At 50.3% G+C, this 26,597-nt stretch overlaps 1 protein-coding gene across 1 annotated transcript in view; it reads right to left on the bottom strand.

The window, feature by feature from the left end:
• Positions 1-26,597, bottom strand: part of EXOC6B (exocyst complex component 6B) — a 247,905-nt gene that overhangs the window by 101,632 nt on the left and 119,676 nt on the right. Inside the window, 1 exon segment of the mRNA XM_062493221.1 lies at positions 15,629-15,956. Within this exon segment, the coding sequence (XP_062349205.1) occupies positions 15,629-15,956 (328 nt within the window).

The raw sequence follows: 26,597 nt of genomic DNA, 5'->3' as shown, positions 1-26,597 counted from the left end.
CCACCAAATCAGGTTCTGAGGTGATTTTTTTACCGAATCAAGTTCTGGGGTGATTTTTTTCCCACCAAACCAAGCTCCTGAATGATTTTTTTTTTTCCCACCAAACCAAGCTCCTGAATGATTTTTTTTTTTTTCCACCAAACCAAGCTCCTGAATGATTTTTTTTTTTTCCACCAAACCAGGTTCTGGGGTGATTTTTTTTTCCACCAAACCAAACCCTGAGCCGTTTTTTTTCCCACCAAACCAAGCTCCTGAATGATTTTTTTTTTTTTTTCCCCACCAAACCAGGTTCTGGGGTGATTTTTTTTCCCACCAAACCAAACCCTGAGACGATTTTTTTTTCTTTTTTTTCCACCAAACCAAGCTCCACCTGAGCTTCCCAACCCTGGAGATGCTCCGAATCCAGGGATGTTCTGCAGAGCTCCAAGGCTGGTCCCCCCCCCACCCCATCCCTCCCTCCACACCCACCCTGTTTTCTGCCTGAAATTGGAGCACAAACATCTCCAGGAAGGGACAACGTCTTGCTTTGAACTGTTGGGAGCCAAGTGACAGAGGAGGGAAAAAAAACCAAACAAACAAACAAAAAAAAAACCAAACCCCCCCCCCCCCAAAAAAAAAAAAAACCCAAGGCAACTGCAGCTCATTTAGAATTCACGAAACAAACAGCACGCAAGGACAAATATCACCTGAGCGAGGCACCAGCTGTCAACCTGCTCCTCTGCACAAAAAAAAAAAAAGCCCCAAAACCTTATCAGGTTCTCAAATCCATCCAAAAAACTTTCTTGGGTCCCAAAATCCATTCCCAAAACCTTCTTAGGTCCCAAAATCCATTCCCAAAAAACCTTCTTAATCACAAAATCCATTCCCAAAAAGCCTTCTTAAGTCCCAAAATCCATTCCCAAAAAACCTTCCAAGGTCCTAAAATCCAGCCCCCAAAACCTTCTTGGGTGCTCAAACACATCAAAAAAACTTTCTTAGGTCCCAAAATCCATAGAAAAACCTTCTTAGATTCTAAAATCCAAATAAAAAACTTTCTCAGGTGCTCTAAATCCATCCAAAAAAACTTCCGTAGCTCCCAAAATCCAACCCCAAAACCTTCCAAGGTCCCAAAAATCCATTCCCGAAATTTCCTTAGGTGCTCCAATCCATCCAAAAAACCTCCTCAAGTGCTCAAATCCATCCCCAGAACCTTCTTAGGTGCTCAAATGCATCAAATAAATTTCTTAGGTCCCCAAATCCATCCCCAAAAAACCTCTTCAAGCGCTCTAAATCCACCCGTAAAACTTCTCAGGCGCCCAAATCCAACCCCAAAACCTTCCAAGGTCCCAAAACTCCGTTCCCAAAATTTCTTCAGGTGCTCCAATCCATCCCCAGACCCTCCAGGCACCGTGCACGTGCGCTGCAAAGGAATGTGGAGATTTCTAACTTGGATTTTTGTCCCGGAATTCTGCTTTTGGTCTCAGGATGAACCTGGATCACAAATCCCAGCTTTTCCCTGGAATCAGGTCCAGGATCCACTTGAATCCAGGAGAAATTGGAGATTTTAAAGGGAATTTTAGAAATGGAAATTGTGATTCAAAATTTCCCTGCCAGGTCAACGTTCCCAAAGATCCAGAAAAAATGAGGATTGTTACGGGTTTTATCAAACCAAGAGATAAAACTATGCAATTCCTGAATTAAATACGTGAAAAATTCCCAGCAGGGATCAGGGATCCCAGCTTTTCCCTGGAATCAGGCCCAGGATGAACCTGAATCGAGGAGAAATTGGAGATTTTAATGGAGAATTAATTAAATAATTGGATTTTTGGGGGTCAGTTAAAAACTCAACACCAGGAGTGGAGACGCTCATTAGGATGAGGAGAATTAATTAAATAATTGGATTTTTGGGGTCAGTTCAAAACCCAACACTTTGGAATGGAGACACTCATTAAGATGGAGAGAATTAATTAAATAATTGGATTTTTGGGGAGTCAGTTAAAACCTGACACCTTGGAATGGAGACACTCATTAAGAGGGAGAGAATTAATTAAATAATTGGATTTTGGGGTCAGTTCAAAACCCGACACCTTGGAGTGGAGACACTCATTAAGATGGAGAATATTAATGAAATAATTGGATTTTTGGGGGCCATTTCAGAAGTGGGGGTGTGTTTTGGTTTTTCTTTTTAACCCTTTCTTCCCCAAAGGCACACGTGGCACCCTCGGAGGCAGGAGCCAGCGAGGCCGAGCCCCAGGCACAGCTGGGCCCTGACACCAAACGCCACCTTCAAGGCCTGGAAATCAATTAACGGAGTCCTTAACTCATCCCCCGGCTGCCACCCCCTGCCAGTTCCTGGCCTCAAGGATTTGTTGGAATCTCGAAGAGCAGCGGGAGCAGGAGGGCTCGGGATTATGTGAAGAGATTTTGGGGGTTTGTGCTGAGGCGGAGCTGGGGTCGTTCCCAAATCCTCCAGCTGAGCTCCAGGAGCCTCCCTGCTCATCGTCCCCCAGGAAATCAAGGACGAGGACTCATCCCGCAGCTGGGAAAACATTCCCAAGCTCCCACCATGGCTGGGACAACCCCATTCCACGGAATTCCAGATGGGTTCTAAGGACCCGAAGGATCGTGGAATTCCCGCCCCATCCATGGGCAGGGACAGCTCCCACTGTTCCAGGTGGATCCAACCCGGCCTTGGACATTCCCAGGGATCCAGGGGCAGCCACAGCAAATCTGGGAATTGCAGCCCAGGCAGGAATTCCTTCCCAAGATCCCAGCCCAATGTCCCCTTTCCCAGTGGAAGCCATTCCCTGTGTCCTGTCCCTCCCTGCCTTGTCCCCAGTCCCTCTCCAGCTCTCCTGGAGCCCCTTCAGGCCCTGCAAGGGACTCTGAGCATTCCCTGGAATTTCCCTTTCTCCAGGGGAACATTCCCAGCTCTCCCAGCCTGGCTCCAGAATTCTGGAATCATTTCCATGACCTCCTCTGGGTTTATTCCAGCAGCTCCCCACCATTCCTATGGGGAATTTTCCCCTCCAGCTCCTCAGGAACCCCACAGGATGGAGGAGCTCCCCAGGATCCCAAATTCCCAACCCCATGGGGACAAACCCCAGTGATCTCCATCCCTGTTTCACCGATGGCTCCGAGGAACTTGAAGCACCTGGAGCACCTCCAAAATTTAAAATGACTTTGGAATCACTTCCAGAGTAAAAAAAAAAAAAAAAAAAAAAAAAAAAACCCAAATGTGTTTTCCACAGGCTGGAGAAGCAGAAGTGCCCGGAGATGCCACAGGAATGCCCCACAAGAACCTGACTCCCATCCTTGGATGGATTCTCCTGGGAAGGTTTGGGATGCCACTCCTCCATCCAATGCAGAAAAATGAACTATTCCCAAAATAAAATAAATTTTAAAAAAAGGTAAAATAAAAAAAAAAAATCAGAGAATCCTTGTCACATTTTAGCAATTTCCCCAAAAAAATGTATGGCCCAGCCTGACCAAAGCCATCCCAAAGCTGCCTGGGTTCTCCTTCCTGAGCCACTTTTGGCTGTCGCAGGAATCAGGGACTCTCTCATCCAGAGGTTCCTCCAAAAAAAAACAAAAAAAGAAAACCCAACTCATCCTCCCCTCAGCCCCCCTCGTGACCCTGCTCCCATTCTTCATCCTCCCAGCTCCATCCCTTCCTCCTGAGTGCGTTCCTCCTCCTCTGCCCCGATATTCCCATTGCTCCCACATTGCATTCTCCTCAAAAATGGAAAATATTTCTTCTAGTCCGTGTCAGTTTGAGCTCAGACCACCCAGTTTCCCACATCTGATGCGTTTGGGACTATTCAGCTTCTCAGGTCTCCAGATAATCCATTACTCCTCTGAATTCCATGCCTGAATCCTGTTTTCCTCTGGATAATAAAACCCAATAAAAGCAAAATGAATTAAAAATAAAAAAAAAAAAAAACAACAAAACCCCGAACGGACGCATCAACCACCCCGAGAATATTCTAGAGCCAATTCCCTGAGTTTTCTGAGCTGCCCAGCTGAAAATCCAGGAGGGATTTGTGTTTCAGGGCTGCTCCTCTCTCACAGTTTGAGGGAGAGAACAAGAGGAAAAACTCGGGAAACTTTAGGTTGGCTTATTTGGGAAAATTCCTTCGTGGAAAGGAATGGGTGGCGAAGCGTTGGAATTGCCCAGGGAGGTTTGGAGTCCCCATCCCTGTGGATGTGGCACTTGGGGACGCGCTCAGCGGTGACCTCGGCACGGATTTGATCCTGGAGGGCTTTTCCAGCCCTCAGCGATCCCACGGAATCCAGCGCCGGTGCTGCTGCTCCTTTTCCACTCAGCTTTCATTCCAGTTTCACCCAGCTCTCAACCCCTCTGAGGGAGCAGAGGAATCTAAAGTTACCCATTCCTTGTAATCACCGGTCCAGGAAAAACCCTCAATAACTTCTCCTCATATTTGTAAAATTGCCGGGCAGAGCTCTCCTGCTCAAATTAGCCCCGGAGTTCACAGAGTTGGCAGGGAAAGGGGGATAATTACCAGCGGGGATGAACACCACAGAAGGGAAAACAGAGGATAATCACAAGAAAGCAAAAACAGCAGCTGAACAAACCCAAAAAAAAAAACACGTTTCGGGATTCGGGAGCAGCGCGGAGCTGAGAGCCAAGCTGGGAGCTGGGGTCACACCAGGGGAAAAAAAAAATAAAATAAAAATCTTAAATAAATAAATAAATAAATAAATAGCGCTCCTGGGTTTATTCTCCAGGGATAATGAAAATGGGATTGTTGGAATTTGGGTGACAATGGTTTGGAGCACGATTTCTCCTCAGAAATGCACCTTGTGCTCTTCACCCGGCGCGTCCATAACCCCACATTCCCACGGGATATTGCTGCCTGAGCCACCCCAAAGCCTTCCCATTTGGAACGTCGTTAATCATTCCCCAAAAATCACTGAACCCTCGGGGCTCTCCCATTAAAGATCCCATCACGACGACAGCAAGGATTTGCTGCCAGATCTGCTGAGAAGATTCCTCCACGGAAAAGCCAGGTTGAGGCCGTTTATTGTGGATCTGTTGACACCAGGGAAATAAACCCACAGAATCCACGGAAACGGCCCAAATTCACCAGAACAGCCCAATTTTGAACCCACTGGAGAAGTTTTTGTACTTCCCAGGCACGGAGCGGCTCAGCCCCACCACTGCAGCTCTGGTTTAAATAACCCGGGATGAATCCGGATTTAATTCCGTGCCCGGGGAATCCTAAACCCGGCACCCACCTGGATTTATCAGCGTAGCACCACTGAAATCATGGAATCACAGAGTGGTTTGGGTTGGGAAGGTCCTTAAATCCCACCCAGTGCCACCCCTGCCACCTTCAGGGACATCTCCCATTATCCCAGGCTGCTCCAAACCCCGGTGCCCAACCTGGACTTGGAAAACCCAAGGTTTCCATGGGGTCCACGCCGAGTGGGATTGGGAATACCGGGAATTCTGGGACCTCCACTTTGCGGATGTCCCCAAATTTGGTGAGAAGGTGACAGGCTCAAGGCAGGGCCGACACCTGGGGGAACAGCCCGGCACGGTGCCATCCCAAAGGACAAATCCCAAACATCCCTTGTGGAAAGGGAAAATCCCTGAAAACTGCCCCCAGAACTGGGGAGCACCGCTTTGGGAGCTCCTCTGCGGATAAATTCTGGGGATTTGGGGTGGGCAGGAAGTTTTTTATTCCACAAGGAGAACAACAAAAAAAATCCCTGAGATTGGCTGGAGCAAGGTGTGGGGTTGGATCCCTGGATGAGAGCTGCACCCTTGGGAATCCCTTCCAGCTCAGAATATCCCGTTATTCCATGAAAGAGCAGAAAGAATTCACAAATCCGGATGGGAAACCCGGCCTGAGGTTGGATTGGAGCTCTCCTGAGGTTCTTTGCCACCCAGGTGATGCCATCCCTCCCTTCCCAGCTCTGAGATCCCAAATTGCGCTCATCCCCCAGCCTGGGCTCCAGGAGAGCCCCGACCAACATCCCCGTCCCAGGTTCTGGCACGAGGAAAGCTCAGCTTTGGGGCCAAAATCCCATTTCGGGAGGGATTTTAGTCACAGTTCAGGCGATTCCAGTCTCATTCCAACGAAAATAAAATCCAGGATCTCCTTCCCCTCGCATCGTGGGCTGCGTCACCCTCGCCCCAGCAGACTCAAAACTCCGTTTCCATTTCCCTGCAAATCCCAAACATGCTAAAAAACCCCACTCGGTCCAACCTGGATCCCATCTCCACTCCCCGCTCACAACCCTGGAATTCCAAACAACCCTTACCAAAAAAACCTTACAAATCCCCGGGTTTGTTTTTTTGTTTTTTTGTTTTGTTTTTTTTTTTTTACCCCAAAAACAGCTTAAACAGGCAGGTTTTTTCGGAATTTTTTTTGTTTTCTTTTTTTTTCTAAGTCCAGGGTTTCACCAAACACCAGGAGCTTCCCAGCAGTGAGGAAGGATCTGACAAGAAAAAGCAGCTCAGAAAAATCATCCCGACATGCCCAGGAGATGGGAGCAGATAAGAAAAACCCGGTAGCCACTAATGAGGAACAAAGAGTCCAAACTCCTGAGCAGATGCTCCGCTTGGAAAAAAAAAAAAAAAACCAAAACAACCAAAAAAAACAAACAAACACAAAAAAATGTAAATATTCCCAACAAATCTGGAGCACGTGGATGCACTCACAGGTGCTCAGCAGGGAAAGCTGGGATCAAAAAGGAGGCTCCTGGGGTTATTTTTTTATTGTTGTTGACTGTAAACACGCCCTCGATACCGAAAACATGGAGATGAAGCGGAGCAGGAATTGCGTGGGGGGAAGAGAGAGTGGCTGGAAGAGGCTTCTCCTCCCAGCCAGGCAAAATTTGGGATCTCTGCACACCCAGCCCTGACCTCGACCTGTGTCCTGAAAAAAGAAAAAAAAAAAAAATATCCCCCCCAAAAAACAGCTCCTTCTTTAAGCACTAAATCCCAAATTTAATTTGGGATTTTCACTTTTTGGGTGCTCCGGGCTTTGGTCCCCTTAATTTTTTTTAAGGCATGTCCTTAAAAAGAAATTATAAATAAAAATAAATTTAAAAACAAAAATAAAATAAAATAAATGTAAAATTAAAAATAAATTTAAAAATTAAAAACAAAAAAAAAATGTGAACGTATTGGGAGCTGGTGAAAAGGAAGCAAAGTCGATCCCAGAGGAGTGTCCAGAGATCAGGAGGGACTCGGGATTCCCATCCCAAAAGCAGTTGGAAAGGGCTGGGAGCAGCCTGGGATGGGGGAAATTCATCCCCACGGCAGGGCTGGAAATGGACGGGATTCAAGATCCCTTTTAAACCAAATCCTTCCATGATCCCAAAAAATGACCAAGGCAGGGACACACAAAACCCACCTGGAAGAGCCCATGGAAAATCCCAACTCCCCCTGCCCCTCTGCCGTCCTCGGCCTGGAAAAATTCAATAAAAGATCCAAGGAAAGGCAAGGAAAATTTAAAAAGGAAAAGAGGAAAAAAATAAGTTTGAAATCCGGGTGGAACACATACAGTGATGTCTCCAATGGGAATTATCCCAAACCCCATTGTCTCTATGGGAATTATCCCAAACCCCATTGTCTCTATGGGAATTATCCCAAACCCCATCCTCTCCATGGGAATTATACCAAACCCCATTCTCTCTATGGGGAATTATCCCAAACCGCATTCTCTCCATGGGAATTGTCCCAAACCCCATTCTCTCTATGGGAATTGTCCCAAACCCCATTCTCTCCATGGGAATTGTCCCAAACCCCATTCTCTCTATGGGAATTATCCCAAACCCCATTCTCTCCATGGGAATTATCCCAAACCCCATTCTCTCCATGGGGAATTATCCCAAACCCCATTCTCTCCATGGGAATTGTCCCAAACCCCATTCTCTCTATGGGATTTATCCCAAACCCCATTCTCTCCAGGGGATCACGCTGCATGCTTTTCCTCACCTCTCCCACAAAACCCACTGCTCCTCCCAAACCCCTTTCTCTGCTTCTCCCGCTCCCCACCGGCCATGGAAGAGTTAACCATGAGGAAAAAGGTGAGATTCCCCTTTTCCCCCTTCCTGGAGCAGACACCCAACCCCTCCTTCCTCCCGGCACAGCAGCCTGGAGCCACAGCCCCATTGTTCCCAGCCCGGGATATTGGAAGCAATATCCATTTTCCATTTAGACCAGGGCAAAACCTTTAATTTCAGCCTCCTGCCTGCACCTGGAGTTCCCTTTTAACTCCTGGGCCGCAGGAGTGAAGACAGTTTTATATGGAGGGAAACGCTGCAAAGGCCATTTTTTTTTATTATTTTTTTATTTTTTTTTCAATATGGTCACATGTGGGAATGGGGGGATCTGTTGCAAGGGCCCCGTAATGAGGGGCAGTGGGATATTGCACTTCCCATCTGGCTGCTCTGCACAGCAGGGAAAAGGCTCTCCTGGCTTTTTAAGGACAGGCCCCACCGCAGTAAAACCAAAAATCAATGAGGGATAAAAGCGTGAGCAGGAGATGCCCTCTAATGCTCGAGGCAGGCAGGACACCCGTGGAATGGGGGGAAACTGGGAGAGAGGGGCAGGGAGGAGGTAGAGCACAGGGGTTTGGGGTGTTTGGAATATAGCAGGTTGGTGTGTTTGGGGTATCCTGACGTTTTGGGATCGCCCCACACATTTGGGATGGGTTCCCCAGACGCTGAGGGGTGCCAGGGCTCAGCTCTGTTTGTGTTGGAGTGGTCCCAGAGCGTGGCCCTGCTGTGACCTGGGAACGTCCTTCCCATCCTCTCCCAGCCTGTCCCAGTTTGTCCCAGTCCAGTCCCAGCCTGTCTTGTCCTGTCTCAGTCCTGTTCCATCCTGTCCCAGTTTGTCCCAGTCCTGTTCCAGCCTGTCCCAACCTGTCCCAGTCTGTCCTGTCCCAGCTTGTCCCAGTTTGTCCCATCCCATCCCATTATCCCATCCCATCCCATCATCCCATCCCATCCCATCCCATCCCATCCCATCCCATCCCATCCCATCCCATCCCATCCCATTATCCCATCCCATCCCATCCCATCCCATTATCCCATCCCATTATCCCATCCCATTATCCCATCCCATCCCATCCCATCCCATCCCATCCCATCCCATCCCATCCCATCCCATCCCATCCCATCCCATTATCCCATCCCATTATCCCATCCCATTATCCCATCCCATCCCATCCCATTATCCCATCCCATTATCCCATCCCATTATCCCATCCCATCCCATTATCCCATCCCATCCCATTATCCCATCCCATCCCATCCCATCCCATCCCATCCCATCCCATCCCATCATCCCATCCCATCCCATCCCATCCCATCCCATCCCATCCCATTATCCCATCCCATCCCATTATCCCATCCCATTATCCCATCCCATTATCCCATCCCATTATCCCATCCCATCCCATTATCCCATCCCATCCCATCCCATTATCCCATCCCATCCCATCCCATCCCATCCCATCCCATCCCATCCCATCCCATCCCATCCCATCCCATCCCATTATCCCATCCCATTATCCCATCCCATTATCCCATCCCATTATCCCATCCCATCCCATTATCCCATCCCATCCCATCCCATCCCATTATCCCATCCCATTATCCCATCCCATCCCATCCCATCCCATCCCATCCCATCCCATCCCATCCCATCCCATCCCATCCCATCCCATCCCATCCCATCCCATTATCCCATCCCATCCCATCCCATCCCATCCCATCCCATCCCATCCCATCCCATCCCATCCCATCCCATTATCCCATCCCATCCCATCCCATCCCATTCCATCCCATCCCATCCCATCCCATCCCATCCCATCCCATCCCATCCCATCCCATCCCATCCCATCCCATCCCATCCCATCCCATCCCATCCCATCCCATTATCCCATCCCATCCCATCCCATCTCACTATCCCATTATCCCACCATCCCATCCCAGTTTGTGCCCCCACACCTCACAGGATGAGGGTGCAGCGTTGGCAGAGGGCAGAGCCTGATGAAGGAGCCTGCCTTTGGGAATCCAGCCCTGATCCATGGAATACCTTCCCAAAGGGCTTCTGGAACAGCCAGAGCCTCCGCAGCTCCTAATTAAGCGTTAATTAACCCCTAATTCGCACCTCTGAGCCCGGGTGGGGACGGCAAAGGAGGAGTTTCCATCCCAAAAGAGCATTCCGGGGATGCAAGGGGCTGGGATGGATCCCAGGGATGAGAGGGCTGGAGATGAGATCCCTTCCAAGCCAAACCATTCCAGGATTCTTCCCACTTCAATCCCTTTCCCAGACACTCTGCTTTTCCCAAAATTTGGAAGTTTTCCTGGGAAATAGGACATTTGTGCAGCCTGAGTGACAGGGAGGGGAGAAATCCACTCTCCTCACTTAAATCCAAGGAATTCAGAGAGATCCCGATCCTGGTGTTCCCCAGCTCCCCATCCCCAAAAATCCCACCAGGACTTCTCCCTTCTCTCCAGAGAATCACCATGAAAACAACAGCTGGAATGTGAGGACCAGGAGCAGAAATTTTGGACATGATCAGGATTTCTCCACTTTTTACAGGACAAAACCCCCAGAGACAGAAAACTGCTGCTGGCAGCTTGATGGAAAACCAAGGAATCGAGGATTTAAGGGGGGGAAAAAAAAAAAAAGGAAAACCTGAAGGAAATAAAATTGCCAGAATTGACCTGAGGAGGTTGGTGGAAGGGCTTGGGAGCTCCTGTCTCCAAATTCCAGAGGAGACATCCCTGGAGCCAGTTCTGCTCCCAAGGTCTGGAGTTTCCCATCAACCTCCAAGGATGGAATCAAGAGTTGCTCCACTCTTGAGAATAAACATTAAAAATAAATAAATAGGGATTTTTATCCCTTGGTACTGCAGGGGGAAAAGGCATGAGATTGGGAATAAAGTGTCCTTAAATTCCTCACTTTAGGATAAAAACCTTTTTTTCCAAACGCCACCAGTGCTCCCAGCTCATTCCCATTCACCCACACAGAAAAAAAAAACCGGGAAAACCAGACATTCCCAGGATGCACAAGCAGCAACCCCTGCTCTGCAAAGGAGAGTTTTAACCTCATTCCACTGGGAAAAAAAGAGCAGGAAATGGAATTTCTCTAGAGGACAAAGCCCCCGAGGCAGAGCAGAGGGTACCCGGGAGACACCTCCTGCCTTTCCTGCAGCACAAATTCCAGATTTTCCCAGCAGGAACAACCAGCACACGCAGAGCAGAGCAAAGAGAATTCCAGCTTTTCCAGCATTGTTCTCAACAAATCTGGGAGTGAGGACGGGACAGGCCGAGCCACAGGACAGCTCTGGGGTTGGGAGAGGATCGGAGGGATTTTTTTTTTCCATAGGTTCATCCAAAGGGTTTCTGTGCTGTGCAAACTCCTGGAGTCCACAAGAACTCTGTCAACAGCTCAGGGAGAGCAGGGGCAGGAGAAGGAGAGTCCTGGAAAACCACGGGAATGGATTTAACTGGGCCTGGGCTGATCCCAGAGGAAAGGTGGGAATTGTGTCCCTGTGTCCCCGTGCTCACTGTGATCCTTGGCCAGATTCCTGCTGGAGTCTGGATGGAAAAGGGACAAAGGAATGACATGATCCACTGGGATCACTGGGCTCTGTCCCACCCAACATCCCTGTCTGCAGAATGGACAGACAGGGAGTGGACAGACGGACACTCAGGGATGGGATCATGGGATCATGGGATCATGGGATCATGGGATCATGGGATCATGGGATCATGGGATGGGATGGGATGGGATGGGATGGGATCATGGGATGGGATAATGGGATGGGATAATGGGATGGGATAATGGGATGGGATAATGGGATGGGATGGGATGGGATGGGATGGGATGGGATGGGATGGGATGGGATGGGATGGGATGGGATGGGATGGGATAATGGGATGGGATGGGTGGTGACTCCCAGAGAGCTGGGACAGAACCTCAGGAAGTTCAGCAGGCCAAGGGCTGGAGCTGCACCTGGATGGAGGAAATCCCAGCACAATTCCCAGCTGGATGGGAAAGGGACTGGGAGCAGCCCTGGGAGGAGGATTTGGGATGTTGTGGATGGGGATGGAATGGGCTGATCCCAAAGGAAAGGTGGGAATTGTGTCCCTGTGGCCCCATGCTCAGGTGAGACCTCACCTGCAGAGCTGCCCTGGAGCCCAAATTCAGGAGGACATGGAGCTGCTGGAGAGAGGCCAGAGGAGGTCATGGAAATGATTCCAGAGTTCTGGAGCCAGGCTGGGAGAGCTGGGAATGTTCCCCTGAGAAGGAAAAATCCCAGGGAATGCTCAGAGTCCCTTGCAGGGCTCCAGGAGAGCTGGAGAGGGACTGGGGACAAGGCATGGAGGGACAGGACACAGGGAATGGCTTCCACTGGGAAAGGGAACATTGGGCTGGGATCTTGGGAAGGAATTCCTGCCTGGGCTGGAATTCCCAGATTTGCTGTGGCTGTCCCTGGATCCCTGGCAGTGCCCAAGGCCGGGTTGGACATTGGGGTTGGATCCACCTGGGATGGTTGGAGGTGTCCCTGAACATGGAATAGGGTGGGGAATGGGGATGGAAGGAGATGAGGATGGGAATGGGGATAGGAATGGAGATGGGAATAGAGATGGGAATGGGAATGGGAATGGGAATGGGAATGGCAGATGGGAATGGGGATGGGGAAGGGGAATGGGGATGGGATTTATGGCCCTTCCCACCCATCCCATTCCACGACTCCCCCACCATGATCCAAGGTGCTCACAGGGAACATCCCCCCGGATTTAATCCCTAGGGCACAAACCTCCCGTGTTTTTCCCCCACCCCAGCCTTTCCCTCAGTGCAATCCCTTCCTGGGGAGCCAAATCCTCGGATCTGGAGCTTGGGCCCCTCCTGCAGCTCCAGGGGGAGGCTGAGCCCGGCCGGGCACCGCTCTGCTCCGGAGGATCAACAATGGGGGATCTGTCAGAGCCCAGCCCAGCACCGGCCATCATCTGGTTCCCATAACTCCAGCTGACCTAAACTGAACAAGTAGCCTGTGTTTTTCATCTGGAAAACTCCACGGAGCAGTTCCCGCTCCAACCTCTCCCTCCCCTGCCCGAGCCAGGATCTGGAGAAATTACAAAGTGACGATGTCGACAGAGATTTCCTCGTTATCCCCAGCAGCAGCACCGAACGTTCTCAGGTTGGTTTGGTTTTTTTTTTTTTTTTTGGGTCTCATCCCATCCCAGAGAGGATGAACACACCTGGATGTGCCTTTTCCCTCCCTGCTCTCCCTGAGGAAAATCCCACCCCGGACGCTTCCTGGTGTAAAAAAGAAAACGAGCGGAGCCGGCTGCCGACCTCCCTGTTTCATGATAAATTTAAAATCCATTAAAACTTCATCAGGAACGAGCTGCCAGGGAAACGAACGGATTCAGGACGAGCCCCACGGGGTCTTCCACGAGAGAAAAATGTGCAGGAAATCCCTGGAGGACACTGCTGGTGGGGAAAGCTCCACGTGCGAGGTCCAGGAGGCAAGGAAGGATCCAACCCCTGGAGTTACCGGCTCCCATCCATGAGAGGGGGAAAAAAATAAATTCCAATTAGGGGAAAAGCAGGATGAGCCCTTGAGGAGGATGAAGGGCAGCTCCAGAGGGAGGAGGAAGGAAAATGTGGGGAAGACAACACAACCTGCATCAAATCCTGAGAGATCCCGAAAAAATCCCGAAATGGGGAAAGTTTCCATGGGATGATGTGAGGTCAAAGCCCTTTTGTTTTCCCCTCCACCTGGATCCCTGTCCCAGCCAGGAGCCTCAGCTCGCTCCCACAGCTCCGCCGTGAAATGTTTGGGTTGGAAAAAAAAAAAAAATCACATTTGCATCTTTTATTATTGTGTTCTCCCTCGGCAGAACGGGGGAACAGGGAGAAATAAAATAATAAAAAAACAACAGGATAAACTGGAAAATAAACCTCCTGTTCCCAGCACACTTCCAGCATGAGCTGCACCCTCTGCACTGGAAGGGAAGTCGTGTCCCAGCAGCCCTTTCCCAAATTTGGGTTGCAATAACCCACAAAAATTGATCCAAACAGAAAATTCCTGATAAAGGGAAGCTGTGGAGTCCACAGAGCCCCAGTGGTCACACTCTGAGGAGTGGGAAGCACATCTGGGATGTTGGGAGGGGATGGCCATGGAATGAGAGGGCTCTGGAAGGGATGGGAAAAATCCAGAGTGCGGAGAGCTGGGACAGGGAGAACCTCAGGAAAGTCAAAAAAACCAAAGGAACCGGGATCAGGGCAATCCCAGCACAATTCCCAACTGGATGGGGAAGGAAGGGATGGAGAACAGCCCTGGGAGGAGGATTTGGGATGTTGTGCATGGGGCTGGAATGGGCTGATCCCAAAGGAAAGGTGGGAATTGTGTCCCTGTGCCCCCGTGCTCAGGTGAGACCTCACCTGCAGAGCTGCCCCAGCCCTGGAGCCCAAATTCAGGAGGACGTGGAGCTGCTGGAGAGAGGCCAGAGGAGGTCATGGAAATGATTCCAGAGTTCTGGAGCCAGGCTGGGAGAGCTGGGAATGTTCCCCTGAGAAGGAAAAATCCCAGGGAATGCTCAGAGTCCCTTGCAGGGCTCCAGGAGAGCTGGAGAGGGACTGGGGACAAGGCAGGGAGGGACAGGACACAGGGAATGGCTTCCACTGGGAAAGGGGACATTGGGCTGGGATCTTGGGAAGGAATTCCTGCCTGGGCTGCAATTCCCAGATTTGCTGTGGCTGTCCCTGAGCCAGTTCCGATCATTTCCAATCAATCCCATCCAGTTCCCCCCAGTTCCAGCTGGATCCAGCCATTCCCGTGGCTCCGGGGTGTCCCGGGGCTCTCTGTGACACGGGGGCTGTGCCCATTGTGACCCCACAGCCCTGGGGACACTGCCGGGAATGTCCCTCCCTCGGGATCCCCCAGAGCATCCCTGAGCCCTCTGAGGCTCAGGATCACGGAGATGGAGGAGAAGGCAAATCCCAAATCCCAGCCCTGGAAGGGGCAGCCGAGCCCCCAGAGAAGGGACCAGGTGAGGGAGGGGACGGGAGGGGACACGGGGGGGATGCCTGGGGGGATGGGATAATGGGAGAATGGGATCCATGGATGGGATGGGATGGGATGGATGGGAATGGGGAATGGGGAATGGGGAATGGGGAATGGGGAATGGGGAATGGGATCCATAATGGGGAATGGGATCCATGGGATCATGGGATCCATGGGATAATGTGATCCATGGGATAATGGGGATCCATGGGATAATGAGGATGGGATCCATGGGAATGGGATCTATGGGATGGGATGGGATAATGGGAATAGGATCCATGGGGATGGGATGTGCCAAGGACTGCTTCCCACAGCTCCTCCTGCCTGCAGGTGGGACACAGGGAATAACCACAGGTGGGACACAGGGAATAACCACAGGTGGGACAAGGTGCAGGACAGCATGGCAGCCAGGGCCATTCCCTATGGGATGAAGCTCCCAGAGCCACCCAGCCCAGAGAGCCCACAGGACACCGGGAACCAGCCCGGAGCCCTGGGGGACAGCCCTGGGGGACAGCCCCGGAGATGTCACCCAGCACTTTCCCCGGGCCAGGAGCTGTGACAGCAGCCGGGTCCGCCCTCACCCAGCCTCTGTCCCCTGCAGGTGGCCGTGCCCCGAGCCAGGCCGGCCCAGGAGGGGACGGCGCGCGACCCCGGCACCGACCGCCGCTCACGGCCCGCACCAGCGGCGCCCTCGGCTTCTGTCCGCAGCAGGGTCCCCCACCCAGGTGTCCCCAACTGCCGGGACACCCCGGGGACCTCGCAGGGCCGGGGAGGGGACCCTGGGGACAGCAGGGTCAGGCTGGCCCGGCTGACCGAGGCAGGGCTGAGGCAGCTCGGGGAGATCCCCAGGCACCAGAGGATCCTGGAGTGGCTGGACAGCACCGGGGCTGAGGAAGAGCAGGATGAAGGCTGGGAGGCGCGGGAACGTGGGAAAAACCAGGGTGGGAAAGGCCTCTGAGGTCACGGAGTCCAACCCGACCGAGCTCCGCCGAGGGCGCTCAGCCACGGCTCCCGGGCACCCCCCTGGCACCTGCACTGCTCCGAGGGACCTTGTGGCACCAGCTCGGGGGGAAGCCGAGATGGCAGAGCCAGACCCCTGCTCAGGACACGCTGAAATACAGCAATTCCCACAGGAATTCCCAGGAAAGCTCCTTTTTTGTTTTGTTTTGTTTTGTTTTGTTCTGTTTGTTTTTCCCACCACTGGGACGGGCTGCCCAGAGAAGCTGTGGAGCTCCATCCCAAGGGGACACGGAGCTGAGAACGCCCTGCAGCTCCGTGGGGAGCTGGACACGGGGATCTCCAGAGGGAACCTTCCCTAGGGAGCCTCTGCATGTTCTCCAGGGATCACACAACCACAGGATGCCTTGGGCTGGAAGGAACCTTGAAGACCACCCAGTCCCACCCCCTGCACTTCCATTATCCAAAGATTTTTCCAAGCCCCGTCCAACCTGGCTCTGAGCACTCCCATGGCCTAAGAACAAAACCAGGATGAACCTTCCCACCCAACACCTGTGGAAAACACATCCTGGAGCATCCCAATAAAGAGTTTTGTTGTGTTTTTTTTTGTTGTTGTTGTTTTTTTTTGGTTTTTTCTTTTTTCTTTCTGCACAGATCCGCCCTTGTCCTTTGGTTAATACCTGAAACCGTGACAAGACGCAACAGGAGCAGCTTTTCAAGCCTCTGGTTCTTTCCCAACAAGTTCGTATCCTGAAGGATTCCGTGGGGGTTTCGATCCCACACCACAAGCACGGCCGGGGCAAGACGGGAGTCAGGAGAGGGGATTTAGGGAGATGCCAGGAGATGATTAAACCCCCCACAAAAAGGGTGAAACCCCGAGATCACAAGTCCACCCCCCCCTCCCCCTACCCAGACCTCCAGCTCCCACTTTCAAACCATAAAAGAAACTTTAGGAAAAAAAATAAATAAATAAAAAGCCAAACTTTCCCCCACAGCCAAACCCCGTGGATTCCAAAGGATCCACGGAAAACCCTCTCCGAGGGCAACGCCGCCCTTGGGAACATCCCAACTTTTGTTTGTGCGTGGTGATTTCAGAGCTTTTCCATACAACACGACCCCAAACCCCCCCCCCTTTTCTTTTTTTCTTTTTTTTTTTTTTGTGTGTGTGGGATCTTCTCCCATTCCTGCTGCTCCTGGAATTGTTCATTGTGCAGACCCAGCCTGGCTTCCAGGTTTTCCTGAACAAAAGACTGAAACAGGAGGAATATGCGTCACGAGCCCGTCCTGGACGTTGCTCACCCCTTTTTTTCCCTGCACAAATATTTGTAAACACTCAGAGAATTCGTGTCCACCCGGCTTCGGGACCCTTCATAAAACCTGGGATTTATTGCAAACAGGATGGGAATCATTTCCCAGCTCCCGGTGCTTATGGAGCTTTAGGATGGGAAACATAAAGAGCAGGAAAAGAGTGGCTGCAGCTGCTCCGAGCCCTGCTGGGGAGGGAGGAATGGGGGGGAAGTGTGAATTTGCAGCTCCAGAGATTCCCCAAAAACACCCTCCCCAAAAAAATTAAATAAAGCCTGGAGTTTCTGGCCTGCACAGGAGAATTCCCCGGGGTTTTTATTCATGGATGGAGCTGAGCCCTAGGATCTTCCAGGAGTGCTCAGCCTGGAGAAAAGGAGGTTCAGGAGGGCTCTGACAGGAGGGGACAGCCCAGGGAGGGATTTGGGATCTGCTCCCAGGGAACAACAGGAGGATGGAAAAGGCCTCGGCTGTACCGGAGGAGGTTTAGGTTGGAAAATTCCTTATGGAAAGGATGGGGTGGAGTCCCTGTTCCTGGGGGATCCCAAGATCCCTGTGGATGTGGCACTGGGGGACAAGGGGCAGAGTGCTGGGAATGGCTGGAATGGGTTTGGTGACCTCAGAGGGCTTTTCCAACCTCAGCAATTCCAGGATTTTATGATCCGAAGCCTCTCCTTGCAATCTCAGAGTTCCCCTCCCCACAGGGACAAAATCCACCCAGCTTTGCTTCCATCCCTGTCCTGCTCCTTTCCTTTTTTCCATGATTCCCACAGCTGGAGCCAGAGCCACTAAAGCCAAGACTTCACTTCCAAGAGGGCTCCTTCTCCCTCCAATTTTAGGGATAATGAGGAAAAAAACTGGAACTGCTTGCCAGGGTCGGGCTGGGGTCTTTAGATGTCCCCAAGAAGCGGCCCAGAGAGAGACTTCTGTTCATTTTTAGGAGCCAAGAGAAGCCCTAAATTTGGAATATCAGCATCAGGCCAGCAGGGCTGGGACAGCTGAGGAAGCACATCCCAATCCTGGATTCCAGGATCCAAGATCCCCCTTGGAAAACCACAGCAAAACAGAGGCAAGGGGCAGAATGCAGAAGGAGGAATTAAAAAATTAATGAAAAAGGAGGAAAAAAAAAAAAAAAGAATTGCACAGAGGGTGGTGAAAAGTTGGAGCAGGGGCGCAGAGAGGCTGGGCAGCCCCCAGCCTTGGAGACCCTCAAAATTTCCATGGAAAAGGTTTGGAGATTCCTGATTTTCCTTCAGTTTTGAGGAGACTTGGACCAACCTTTTGTGAATTAGGTGCCCCCCAGCCATTGGATTAGATGGGATTTAAGGTTCTTTCCAACCCAAACCATTCCATTCTGGTTTGAATCCATGTGCAGACGATGAGGGAAAGAGTGGGAATTCACGACTTCCCTTTGTGCTAAACTGAGTTTTTTACCTTAGAACACAAACGTTCTCCGGGGAAATTCCTTCCAAATCGCTTCACTTCCGCCCCTATCACTTGTTATTTTTGAGATATCTCCCTTCTGGACACCACCACTGAGTCCTCTGGGGCAGCTGAGGCGTTTTCCAAACATTCCTGGGACCCTCCTGAGCCCCAAAGCCCGGAAACAGCAAATCATGGGAAGAGCCTTCCCACGCCTGCACAATGTGAGGAGCTGGGCTGGAATTCAGGGTGGCTCAGCTGGACCCTGCACAAGGTGAACATTCCCAAAAAAAAAAAAAACCAAAAACCCGATGGACTTGGAGCTCCCTGCATCCAGCAGCTCCAGAGGGGCTAAAATTCCTTTTAAAAAACCACCCTGGAAAACAATGGGGAAAGGTGAATGCTGCAGTAAAAAAGCCGAAAAGAATTAATGGGAGGAATTCCAGAACTTTCAGCCCATGAACTGAGTCCTCCTGGGCCGGAATTCCAGGAGAAGGGGAGTGGGGAAAAGCAGGAAATATTTAAGCAGGAATTATGTCAGTGGTGTGCTGGCACAGCAGGATTTGGGGATCCTGGGAAAGCAGAGGCTGTCCCTGGCTTTATCCAGGATTTAATGTGCTTTTATCCCATCCCATTATCCCATCCCATTATCCCATCCCATCCCATCCCATCCCATCCCTTCCATGGCAGGGACACCTCCCACCGTCCCAGGTGGATCCAACCTGGCCTTGGGCACTGCCAGGGATCCAGGGGCAGCCACAGCAAATCTGGGAATTGCAGCCCAGGCAGGAATTCCTTCCCAAGATCCCAGCCCATCCCTCCTTCCAGGAGGTCACAGCAGAACAACTCCGGGACCGATCCCATGAACCGCCCCACAGATTCCAGCAATTTCCCCCACTGGGGCCCAACAGAGCTGGTCCCTGGGAGCAGGATGGGATTGAGGGAAGCAGGAGAAAACCAACCCCAAATTCCCAGGACATTCCCTAAGGCCATGCCAGCCCTGGGAAAGCTCTGCTGCTCTCCCTGCCCTCAGCTGAGGAGCACTCTGCACCCAGATTATTGCAGGAAAAACCTCCCTGGCTCAAAGCTTTTCATTTATTTATTTTTATTTAAAATTATTTTCCCTTTTCCATATCTGTTTTCCAAAAGGCGGAAAACACTTCAATCCCTGTGATCATACCAACCCCAAAGGAACCAACACCGATTTTTATTTATTTTATTTATTTTATTATTATTATTATTATTATTATTATTATTATTATTATTTTCCTTTCTCCGCCGCTTTGATCACGGCCGGGCTGGAAGAGGTCACGGAGGGGTGACCAAAAAAAAAAAAAAAAAATTAAAAAAAAATAAAATAAAAACAAACCTCAGTGACAATAATTCCATCCCAAAAACCCAGCAGCACGTAGGACAGGGTGGTTATCACAGGTCGCTGACACTAATGGCTTTTCCTGTGGCCTTATCAATGCTGTGCACAAAGTGGCTCCTCCAGCCTGCCCTGTGATCTCAGAGCTCTGTTTGCAGCTATCTCCCTGCTCCAGGCACTGAGAAATCCCAGGACACGGCCCCGGGACAGCCTGCGAAGGGCTGCACGTTAATAAGGAGTCGCCGCAAAAATCAGGGGTTTTTGTTTTTTTGGTTTCTTTTTTTCCCCCCCCTCCTTTCCCCTTTTCGCTCCTTTAAAAAAATAATTTTTTTTTTTTTTTGAGTTCCCAGGGAGAACTTGACAAGCCCCGAGCTCTGAAATGGAAGAACCACAGAGCTTGAAAAGTGCTTGAGATGAATAAAGAGTCACCACAAAATCAGGATTATTTTTTCCTCTTTTCCCTTTTCACTACTTTACAAAAATAAAATCAAATTTTGAGTTCCCAAGGAGAACTTGACAAGCCCCAAACTCTGAAAGGGAAGAACCACAGAGGTTGAAAAGAGCTTGAGATGAACAAGGACTCACCACAAAAATCAGGATTATTTTTCCCCTCCGTTGCCATTTCGCTCCGTTGTAAAAAATACATATAAAAAAAAAATCCAGGATCAGAACCAGGATCAGAGCCAGGATCAGAACCAGGATCAGAGCCAGGATCAGAACCAGGATCAGAACCAGGATCAGAGTCAGGATCAGAACCAGGATCAGAGCCAGGATCAGAACCAGGATCAGAACCAGGATCAGAGCCAGGATCAGAACCAGGATCAGAACCAGGATCAGAGCCAGGATCAGAACCAGAATCAGAACCAGGATCAGAGCCAGGATCACAACCAGGATCAGAGCCAGGATCAGAACCAGGATCACAACCAGGATCAGAGCCAGGATCAGAACCAGGATCAGAACCAGGATCAGAGCCAGGATCAGAGCCAGGATCAGAGCCAGGATCAGAACCAGGATCAGAGCCAGGATCAGAGCCAGGATCAGAACCAGGATCAGAGCCAGGATCAGAGCCAGGATCAGAACCAGGATCAGAACCAGGATCAGAGCCAGGATCAGAGCCAGGATCAGAACCAGGATCACAACCAGGATCAGAGCCAGGGTCTCCCAGTTCCCATGGAATCTGCTCCATCCAAAGTGGGAATTCCATGGGCTCACCCTGAGCAGCTCCTACAGCAAAACCTCACAATTCCAGCAATAATTCCAAAAAAGTAATTCCAAAAGGAAATATTTTTTTTTTCTCCTCCCAGTGCTGCGCTGGCTCCACACTAAGGTACAAAACTTACCCTTCCCTAAAATTCCCAAGGAGAGCAATTCCAAATGGATTCACACCCTCCACCCAGACAGAGTATTCCCACAGGGATTGGGGGTTTTTTTAGTGAAATAGGGGTTGGTCATTATTAAATGCACTTTTCTGGGTTTTTTTTACCTTTTTAATGCATTTTGTGCATCAAAGCAGCTCGAGGGCTGGGGGAGAGAGGCAGCCCAGATAAAAATGTCACTGGTGAGATAGGACAAATTTATATTAAATCCCTGTCAGCTCCCATTTATCTCAATTATCCAGCTCTGGATTCTCCAGAAATCCTTCACCAGCTCCAGCTTTAAAGCTGGGGTTTTTTGGGTTTTTTTCCTTTTTTTTTTTTTTTTTTTTTTTACCTCGGAATCCGCTCTCCCTTTTTCTTTCTTTCTGTTTTGGGACACTTGTTCTTTCCCCTAAAATGACCCCTTTGTAGCTGGGATCAAAGAGCTGGGAGTGTCAATCCCGGTGTCTTCAGGAACATGTGAAGAACCTCAAAGTAATTGGGAAGCAATTAGCACAAAGTTTGAAAACAAAACAAAACAAAACAAAAAACAAAAAAACCCACCCGGCCAAGGCAGAGCCTGAATGAGAACTAAAGAGGAGTTTCAGGGATTTAAATCACCCTCAGCTGCCTCCTGGACAACTTTTTGGGATCACCTTCAGTGCAGCCCACTCTTATTTGAGTTTAATTTATTTTTTTTTTCAATTCCTTTCTGCTTTGGGTTCGCTCTTTGCTTTCTGCCTCGCTGCAGCTTACGGGAAAACACGAAACAACAAAACCGCTTTTCATTTTCATTTTCATTTTCTTTTTTTCTTTTCGTGTTGTGTAAAGAGAAGCCATCCCATGGCTTGGCCTGGAAATCCAAGGCACCCAACCCAAATCCAACCCCTCCAGCTGCTCAGATGCTCCTGCAGATAAACCAGGGCTCACCTCTGCTCCTTTATTTTGGATTTCCATCAAAGCAGAGTCACTCAGACTTTGGTCAGAGGCAACATGAAAGATCAAACCATCAGTGGTGGAATCACGTTCTGGGTTCGTTCTTCACATCAATATTGTCATTTCATACACCAGTGGTGGAATCACGTTGTGGTTTGATTCTTTAGATCACCATATTGACGTTTTTTTCTTTTCACATCACTGGTGGAATCACATTCTTTAGATCACAATATTGTCATTTTTCACAGCTCCTGTCCTGGAGAGCTGATCCAAACTTTCCCAACTCCCATTCCTGCAAGACCTGGATTTGATCCCCCTCCTTAAATCATTCACGAATTCCCAGATTTGGGATTGAGGCACATTAAAGATTTTGGGATATTTTATCCCAAATCCCAGAAATCCAAATTCCCCTCACTCCCATTTCTCCAGGACCTGGATTTGATCCCCCTCCTTAAATCATCCATAAAATCCCAGACCAGTTTGGGATTGAGGCACACTATAAAGATTTTGGGATGTTTGACCCCAAATCCCAGAAATTCAACCTTTCCCTGCTTCCATTTCTCCAGTTCCTGGATTTGATCCCTCTCCTTCAATAATTCCTGAATTCCCAGACCGGTTTGGGATTGAGGCACACTAAAGATTTTGGGATGTTTTACCCCCGAAATCCCAACTCTCCCCGTTCCCATCTCTCCCTTTCCTCACCAGGGCAGAACCGGGATGAACAATCCCATAAAACATCCCAGGAGAGCCCGAAATGGCTGAACAGGACCTGGGCTGGGATTAGGGCTCAGGATCAGCTCAGACCAGGCCAAGCTGATCCCAAAATTCTCCTGCCAGTCCCTGTCCTTAAACCATTCCTGAATTCCCAGACTGGATTGGGATTGAGGCACACTATAAAGATTTTGGAATGTTTGATCCCAAATCCCAGAAATTCAACCTTTTCCTGCTTCCATTTCTCCAGTTCCTGGATTTGATCCCCCTCCTTAAATCATTCACGAATTCCCAGATTTGGAACTGAGGCACATTAAAGATTTTGGGATATTTGATCCCAAATCCCTGAAATCCAAACTCCCCTCACTCCCATTTCTCCAGTTCCTGGATTTGATCCCCCTCCTTAAATCATCCATAAAATCCCAGACCAGTTTGGGATTGAGGCACACTATAAAGATTTTGGGATGTTTTACCCCCGAAATCCCAACTCTCCCCGTTCCCATCTCTCCCTTTCCTCACCAGGGCAGAACCGGGATGAACAATCCCATAAAACATCCCAGGAGAGCCCGTCCCTGCACCACTCCAAGGTCCAGCTCCCAATTAACCCCCGCCTGACCTTCCCTCACTTTCTTTCCCCCTGCTCTGCCCTTCCTGCCAAAGTTCAGCGTTTCCTGGAAAAGTCTCCGTGCCTGTTGGATGTTGTCCTTCGCCTTGCTTGCCGAGGGAAGGATTTGTGGGATTTACAGGTGCCTGGCCCCCTCTGGAAGCCCATGACCGTGGGCTGACCCCCCGGTACAATATGTGAACTCCTGCCCTGCTGATAAGGCTGCCAGATAGGAGCAGGAGTTTTGCAAATAATCCTTTGGGAATTTATAAGCAGCGCGGCCATAAAAACCGAGGTGACTGGAAGGTCGGTTTCACTAAAAATAATAAATATCTCAATGTTTATTCAACGTGGGACTTTTAAAGTGCGGGCCGAGCTCTGAGATAACGCCATTGTAAATGACAAATATTGGGAGTTTTGGGGAACTATTACATTATGATCCTTCCGTCTGACACGGCCGGGGCCGTTCCCTCGATGCTTTGCAGGATCTCTGACATTGTTCCACCCGAGCTGGGCCCAGAAAACCCAGCCAGGATCCAGTCCCAGGTCAGCAAAAGGGCAATTTGCTGCTCTGGGGATTTTTTATTTTATTTTTCCCTCCTGCTCCTGGTTCCCTAAATCTCATTCCCAAGAGCTGTGCTCTGGTTTCTGCTCCTGGGCAGCTCCTGTTCCCGTTTTTCGGGTTGGGAATGGGAGCAGGGATCCAGTCCCAGCTCAGCAAAAGGCAATTTGCTGCCCTGGGAATATTTTTTTTATTATTTTTTTTCCCCCCTCCTGTTTCTGGTTCCCTAAATCTCATTCCCCAGAGCTGTGCTCTGGTTTCTGCTCCTGGGCTGCTCCTGTTCCTGTTTTTAGGATTGGGAATGGGAGCAGGGATTGGTCCCAGCTCACTAAAGGGGAATTTGCTGCTCTGGGGATTTTGAAATTTTTTTAATTTTATTTTTCCCTCCTGCTCCTGGTTCCCTAAATCTCATTCCCCAGAGCTGTACTCTGGTTTCTGCTCCTGGGTAGATCCTGTTCCCATTTTTAGGGTTGGGAATGGGAGCAGGGATCCAGTCCCAGCTCAGCAAAAGGCAATTTGGTGCCCTGGGAATATTTTTTTTATTATTATTTTTTTCCCCTCCTTTTCCTGGTTCCCTAAATCTCATTCCCTAGAGCTGTGCTCTGGTTTCTGCTCCTGTTCTCATTTGTAGGGTTGGGAATGGGATCAGGGAGGAACAGGAGCAGGATCTGGTCCCAGTTCAGCAAAAGGTGATTTGCTGCTCTGGGGATATTTTTAAATTTTCTTTCCCTCCTGTTTTTGGATCCCTAAATCTCATTCCCCAGAGCTGTGCTCTGGTTTCTGCTCCTGGGCAGCTCCCGTTCCCATTTTTAGGGTTGGGAATGGGATCAGGGATTGGTCCCAGCTCAGGGTGGTCCCAGCTCAGAGCTGCTGGCACAGAACCCCTGCCCTGGATCAACCTGTCCAGGGAATTCCCGGGCTTGGGAAAACCCTCTGGGATTGAATCCGAGCAGCCCCAGCCCTGGCAGGGCCCCCTGCCCTGTGTCCCCAGGTGCCACATCCCGCAGGGATGGGGTGGCTGGAGAACCCTTTCCACGAAGGAATCTCCCCAGAACCCCCCCAGACCTCCCCCGGCCGCTCCCTCTCATCCCAGCTTTTTTAGGGACGCCATTCCCGGCCCCAGGGGGGACGATCCCAGGCAGATCCTTGCCATGGATCTGCCGCTGCCCCCGCACCGGTCTGAGGAGCAACTCCCCGGTTTGGGTTAAAAAAGGGGAAGGAGCGAGACAACCAAAAACCCCAAAGCAGAACCAACCCCACGTCTGTAACGTGAAGCAAAGCAGGCCCGAGCCCCGGCCCCCAAAGCCGTGCAATGTCCACGGCTGCTCCCTGCACCGGCAGAAGCTGCTGCTCCTCCTCAGAACACGCTGTGGGCAACCACAGCACCGCATCCGGATTAACCCCGAGATGGGCCCGGATCAAACCCGGACTGAATCCAAACTGGGCCCGGATGGAATCCAAACTGGGCCCGGATCAAACCCAGACTGAATCCAAACTGGGCCCGGATTGAATCCAAACTGGGTCCAGATCAAATCCGGATTGAATCCAAACTGGGTCCAGATCAAATCCAAACTGGATCCAGATCAAATCCAAACTGGGCCCGGATCAAACCCGGACTGAATCCAAACTGGGCCCGGATTGAATCCAAACTGGGTCCAGATCAAATCCAAACTGGGTCCAGATCAAATCCGGATTGAACCCAAACTGGGCCCTGATCAAATCCAAACTGGGCCCGGATCAAATCCGGATTGAATCCAAACTGGGCCCCGATCAAATCCAAACTGGGCCCGGATCAAACCCGGACTGAATCCAAACTGGGCCCAGATCAAACCCGGATTGAATCCAAACTGGGTCCAGATCAAATCCGGACTGAATCCAAACTGGGCCCGGATCAAATCCAAACTGGGCCCAGATTAAATCCGGATTGAATCCAAACTGGCCCCAGATTAAATCCAAACTAGGCCCAGATCCAATCCAAACTGAGCCCAGATCAAATCCAAACTGGGCCCAGATCAAATCCAAACTGAGTTCAGTTTAAATCCAGATTAAATCCAAACTGGGTCCAGATCAAATCCAAACTGGGTCCATATTAAATCCAAGTTAAATCGATATCAAACCCATATCAAACCCATATCAAATCTGTATCAAACCCATATCAAACCCATATCAAACACACACCCTCGTGTTAAACCAAGGCACGCCAGCCCCTCCAACAGGATTCCCAATCCCATTTCCACGACCCGTATTCCTCCCCTGAGATTCCCCTAAATTAATTGACACTTCCAGCTCCCTCCGAATTCCCAGTTAACGAACTCCAGCTCCCAGCTCTGCC

The sequence above is a fragment of the Cinclus cinclus genome, chromosome 5 (assembly GCF_963662255.1).
Source record: "Cinclus cinclus chromosome 5, bCinCin1.1, whole genome shotgun sequence".
Classification (NCBI taxonomy): Eukaryota; Metazoa; Chordata; class Aves; order Passeriformes; family Cinclidae; genus Cinclus; species Cinclus cinclus.
Note: the sequence above shows the minus strand (reverse complement) of the source record. Positions and strands in the feature narration are given on the sequence as shown.